We start from the raw sequence: 6,004 nt of genomic DNA on the forward strand, positions 1-6,004 counted from the left end.
CAGTCCCTGCTGCTCTCCACCCAAAGCTCCTTTCTGCTGAGTCTCACTTTTTGTGCCTGAGCTTCCTTTCCTGTGCCCTGCAGCATCCACACCGTCTGCCATGTCTACTAGTTCCAGCCCCTCTGCCTCTGTCTCCTCTCCCTCCCTCACACACACAGGCACCTTCCCACTGGGGAAGAGAGCTGCCCCCTGGAGAGGCTGGCCTAGGCCTGGGGCGCTAACCTGCCCGCTGCGATATACAGCAAACGCACGGGCTGCACCTGCCGCCCTGGGCCTCACCCCAAACCATGCAGCGTCTCAGCCGGCTAAAGGACTTCAGCTTCCGCTTCCTCTTCGGAATCTACCAGCAGGCGGAGAAGGCCCGGCTTCAGGGGGGTGAGTGACAAAGACAGCATGTCACTCCACTCCTCAGGACCCTAAGGCGTTAAAAATCTGCTGTGGGGGCTTCTTACACACTTCCCTCTCTACTGAAACACTCCCTGCTGTTTGAGAACCAAATTCCCCTCCTCATGCCGCTAGTCACCAAATTTCCCCAGCTCTCTTCCTTTTCTGCCATCCTATTCTTTTTAAAAGAAATTGTTTATTTATTTATTTTTCGGGGGGACGGAGTTTCCCTTTTGTCACCCAGGCTGGAGTGCAATGGCTCGATCTTGGCTCACTACAACCTCTGCCTCCTGGGTCCAAGTGATTCTCCTACCTCAGCCTTCTGAGCAGCTAGGATTACAGGCACATGCCACCATGCCTGGATAATTTTTGTATTTTTAGTAGAAATGGGGTTTCACCATGCCCAGCTAATTTTTGTATTTTTAGTAGAAATGGGGTTTCACCATGTTGGCCAGGCTGGTCTCGAACTCCTGACCTCAGGTGATCCACCCACCTCGGCCTCCCAAAGTGCTGGGATTACAGGCATGAGCCGCCGTACCCAGCCTATTTATTTTGAGACAGAGTCTCGCTCCGTCACCTAGGCTGTAGTACAGTGGCACGATCTTGGCTCATTACAGCCTCCACCTCCCAGGTTCAAGTGATTCTCCTGCCTCAGCCTCCTAAGTAGCTGGGACTACAGGTGCCTGCCACCACGCCCAGCTACTTTTTGTATTTTTAGTAGAGACAGGGTTTCACTATGTTGGCCAGGCTGGTCTCAAACTCCTGACCTCTCGTGATCTGCCCGCCTCAGCCTTCCACAGTGCTGGGATTACACACGTGAGCCACCACGCCCAGCCCTGCCATTCATGTTCTTAAGTTTCGCCCACATCAGAAGACCCTCCCTCTCCTAAATAGCTGCCCCAAGAGAACCAGTGGGGGCCATTTTGAGAAGGCTGAGAGTAATACACATGCCAGCTTCCTCATTTGAGCACCTAAAGGCTTGCCGGCTGTCACACCTTTTTGACATCTCAGTTTTCAGAGCATATGGTAGTTACCCGGGCACGGATCCACCCACTGTGTACTCTGAAGCAATCTTACGTTTACATTTGTTTCAAACTGAAGTGCTTCTGTAAACACAGGCAGGTTTCTACATCCGTGTTGAAATATAGGCAAATACCTTGTTTTGTCTTGCTTCCTTCTATACATTTGACAGTTCTTAGAGAGGAGGGGTGCCACAGAGTTCTTACACGGTCCCTATGACACTAAAGAGTTCTCTGTGTAGGGGATGAGGCCCAGGCCTGGCAGAGGGTGAAAGGAGCACAGATAGGTGGAATTAGAAGGCAGGGGTGGCTGTAGCCGGCAACACCGGGGACTTTTCTCCTTCAGGAGTCCTGCTGGCTCAGATAAGGAAGAACCTGACCCTAATGGCGACCACCTCCCAGCTCCCCAAGCTGCTGGTTTACTCCGCGGTGAGTGCCTGCGCTCCCTAGCGTGCTGTGTCAGGCAAGGAGCTGGATTTCTTCTCTGTTCAGTTCCTGCGGGTGTGGGGAACAATGCTGACGGGGAGCCCCTCTCCCCCGCAGCACGACACTACCCTGGTTGCCCTGCAAATGGCACTGGACGTCTACAATGGCGAACAAGCCCCCTATGCCTCCTGCCACATATTTGAACTGTACCAGGAAGATTCTGGGTGAGTGGAGCTAGCAGTGTCCTCTGGAGAGGGCCCTCAGGAGGTGGCTCGGGGCAGCCCAAGGACCCCATGACAGGCAGGCTGGGCAGCTCCCATGTTGCCTCCTGTCGACCCTTAGGAATTTCTCAGTGGAGATGTACTTTCGGAACGAGAGTGACAAGGCCCCCTGGCCGCTCAGCCTGCCTGGCTGCCCTCACCGCTGCCCACTGCAGGACTTCCTTCACCTCACGGAGCCCGTCGTGCCCAAGGACTGGCAGCAGGAGTGCCAGCTGGCAAGCGGTCCTGCAGACACAGGTGAGCTGTCACCAGACTCCTTGCTAGTCATGCCCCAGACCAACCTGCAGTTCACATCCTCAAATCTCAAGAGCTGTTGCACTCCCAGTCATCTGACTGCATTTGCTAGGAGTTCCCTCCCCGACCCCAGACCACTTTATACCTTCTCCCCACTTCTCACCCTCAGGTGATGTCTCACTTATGTCACCGAGAAAATAAGAGCCAGGAGAGAATCGGCTCGTTCTTCCACCACCAGCTCCACCAGCTTACTTGCTGGGGAAGCCACTGCTTAGGATGGCCTCTCCACCTGCGCTCAGGTTCTCTCTCCTCACCTCTGCAAGGAGCTCTGACGCCTCTGCTTCCCTACTGGATCACTTCCCTCCCAAAAGCCCATCCATGACCTCTGAGAGCCACCTCTTCCCCAGCCACCAGCCTCTTCCCTCTCAGAATGGAATCCTCGAAAGAGCTGCCTAGACTCTGGCTCTGCTTCCTCACCGCCTGATCTCTTAGACTCACATTAGACAGTCTTGTGTCACCTTCCACTACCCTGAAGCCACACTTGTCTGGTGACCAGTGACCTCCTCTTACCAAAGCCAGTGACCAGTTCTTAGCTTCTCTCGCCTCTCAGCAGCATTACATAATTGGCCACCCCTTCCTGAAACACTTGCTTGGCTTCTCCTGACTTTAGTTGTCCCTTCCTCACTAAAGAACGGATGACCCAGGACTCATCCCTGGCGCTTTCCCCATCTGTGCACACTCCCAAGTGATCTTATGCAGCCTTATGACTTTATGCCCATCTCCATGCTCACTTCTGTCCTTACGCCCTGACTCACAGATTCACCACCTCTTCTCTGAGCTAGACTCATATCCAGCTGCCGACTTGAGGTTTCTATGTGCACGTTAAGTAAGGCATCTCGAAGTTGCAATGTCTTAAACCAGATGCTTTTCCTTCCAAAGCTGCTTTTCTTCCAGGCTTCCTTGTTTCAGTCAATGCCACGAGTTGCCTAGTGGCACAGTATAGCCCTTGGAGTCATTCTGCATACCGTTTCTCATACCCCTCATCCAGCCCACTGCCAGATCAGCTCAACCTTTCAAATATTAATACGTGCTCTTGCCTCCACAGTCCAATCTACTGTCAGCTTTTGCCGACCGACTGAAGTTTCCTAGTTCTTTCTGGTTCTATTCTTGTCCCTACCAGTCTTTCAGCACAGCAGAGTTAACTTTTTTTATTTTTTTGAGACGGAGTTTTGCTCTTGTCACCCAGGCTGGAGTGCAGTGGCGCAGTCTCGGCTCACTGCAACCTCCGCCTCCCGGGTTCAAGCGATTCTCCTGCCTCAGCCTCCTGAGTATCTGGGATGACAGGCATGCATCACCACGCCCAGCTGATTTTGTATTTTCAGTAGAGACGAGGTTTCTCCATGTTGGTCAGGCTGGTTTCAAACTCCGGACCTCAGGTGATCCGCCCACCTTAGTCTCCCAAAGTGCTGGGATTACAGGCATGAGCCACCGTGGCCGACTGAGTTAACTCTTAAACCAGTTCACACTACTGTCCTCTCAGAATTTTCCAATGGCTTCCCATCACATGTAGAATAAAATCCAAGTTCTTCACCATGGCCTTCCAGGCCCTACTCCATCTGGTCTCCTGCCCCATCTCCTACATGCCCTTTGCTTACTCTGCTCTGGTGAGACTGACTTTCCTGATGATCCTAGCACATGCCAGGCTTATCCCCACATTTGGGCCTTTTGCCCTTCCTTCCTGTCCTCTGCCCCATGACACTCTTCTCAGATCATTGTATGTCACTCATTGACTCCAGGCCTCTGTTAAACTTCTCACTTCCTCAACGATGCCTTCCCTGCTGACCTACTTTGCTTTGTCTCTCTGTATCACATTCATCACTGACCTGTCACTCCTGACTTTTTTTTTTTTTTGAGACAGCGTCTCATTCTGTCGCCCAGGCTGGAGTGCAGTGGTGTGATCTCGGTTCACCGCAGCCTCCGCCTCCCAGGTTCAAGCAATTCTCCCGCCTCATCCTCCTGAGTACCTGGGACTACAGGCGTGTACCACCACGCCCAGCTTTTATGTATTTTTTATTTTTTTGAGATGGAGTTTCGCTCTTGTTGTCCAAGCTAGGGTGCAATGGCACGATCTCAGCTCACTGCAACCTCTGCCTCCTGGGTTCAAGCAATTACTCTGCCTCAGCCTCCCGAGTAGCTGGGATTACACACGCGCATCACCACGCCCGGCTAATTTTTTGTATTTTTAGTAGAGATGGCATTTCACCATGTTGGCCAGGCTGGTCTTAAACTGCTGACCTCAGGTGGTCTGCCCACCTCGGCCTCCCCAAGTGCTGGGATTACAGGTGTGAGCCACTGCGCCCGGCCAACTTTATTTAGTAACGATGGGTTTTCACCATGATGGCCAGGCTGGTCTCAAACTCCTGACCTCAGGTGATCTGCCCGTCTCAGCCTTCCACAGTGCTGGGACTACAGGCATGAGCCACTATGACCAGCCCATTTGCTTATTTATTACATCCCCTCTCCTAGCACGTAAACTCCATGAGAGCAGGGACTCTGTGTTGGCCACCTCTGTGTATCTCCTATATGTCAGAACAGTACCTGGCATATGATGGAACACTGACATGACCTTTCTCTTGCCTCCCCCATGCCCAGAAGTGATCGTGGCCTTGGCTGTATGTGGCTCCATCCTCTTCCTCCTCATAGTGCTGCTCCTCACCGTCCTCTTCCGGATGCAGGCCCAGCCTCCTGGCTACCGCCACGTCGCAGATGGGGAGGACCATGCCTGACAACCACTCAGCCCGCTTCCCTCCGCCTCCTAGGGGAGGTGGGCTGGGCCCTCGCTCCTGACTGTTGCTGCTCCCCAGCCCACGGACGGGAGATCCTGGGTTGGGCCTCCCTCTGATGACCCCAGCCAGATGAGCGAGTGGGGCTCAGCGTGGCCCGTGGTGCCTGTCACTCAGCATTCCCATGCCTGATGTTTACCAAGTGCTGTGTTGGACGCTGGCTTTCTCCAAACAGGATTTGCCTCCTCCATGCTCCCTACACACCTGAGATGTAAACTGGCCGTCAGTGTTCACTCAGGACCTAGGATTAGAAAACGGCAGTTGGTGCTGGATCCACCTTGCGCTTCTATCAAGCCCCGTTCTTTTTCCTCCAGCCTGGAGTCTTTGGCAAATAGCTCAGAGGACACGGTCTTGCCTCTCAGTGCTTATTTTAGTGAGAAAAACAGCAAATACCAGGGGTACAAACATTGGCTCCCAAAGAACTGGATCACCCAACAGCCAGCCAGCCACATTTCCCTGTGTCTGGCTAGAGCCACCGTTAGACTCAGACAGAATGCTTCAGGAACCTTTGTCACCCCTTCAATTGGAGCAGGATGGAAGGGTGTCTGTACTTGGGAGGGAGTGGGGAGTGGTGGGAGGGGAGTTGCTTGTCACATGGAATCAGGAAACTGCTGTCCCTCAGCTGGGCTGGGGTCTCCAGGGACCTGAGGTACATGCAGGTTGTAAGCTGGAAAAGAAAGTTGTAGACTGTGGCCCAGAATAGGGCTGGGGCAGCTCCCAGAGAATGAATAGTGTTGTTTCCTATTGGACTGATAGTGCTGTTTCCTGTGCCTTTTCATTTCTGAGACGCAAGAAGCTCTCTGACCAGGTTACTTCT

At 53.2% G+C, this 6,004-nt stretch overlaps 1 protein-coding gene across 1 annotated transcript in view; it reads left to right on the forward strand.

Annotated features, from left to right (window-relative positions):
• LOC105471681 (acid phosphatase 2, lysosomal) overlaps nucleotides 1–5,942 on the forward strand; it is a 9,780-nt gene extending 3,838 nt beyond the window's left edge. The window contains exons 7-11 of the mRNA XM_011724359.3: nucleotides 243–375; nucleotides 1,750–1,832; nucleotides 1,947–2,053; nucleotides 2,172–2,347; nucleotides 4,997–5,942. Of these exons, the coding sequence (XP_011722661.1) occupies nucleotides 243–375; nucleotides 1,750–1,832; nucleotides 1,947–2,053; nucleotides 2,172–2,347; nucleotides 4,997–5,130 (633 nt within the window). The 3' untranslated portion in view covers nucleotides 5,131–5,942. The remainder of the gene's footprint in view (nucleotides 1–242; nucleotides 376–1,749; nucleotides 1,833–1,946; nucleotides 2,054–2,171; nucleotides 2,348–4,996) is intronic.
• The last annotated feature ends 62 nt before the right edge of the window (nucleotides 5,943–6,004 follow it).

Source organism: Macaca nemestrina, chromosome 12 (assembly GCF_043159975.1).
Source record: "Macaca nemestrina isolate mMacNem1 chromosome 12, mMacNem.hap1, whole genome shotgun sequence".
In the NCBI taxonomy this organism is placed as follows: Eukaryota; Metazoa; Chordata; class Mammalia; order Primates; family Cercopithecidae; genus Macaca; species Macaca nemestrina.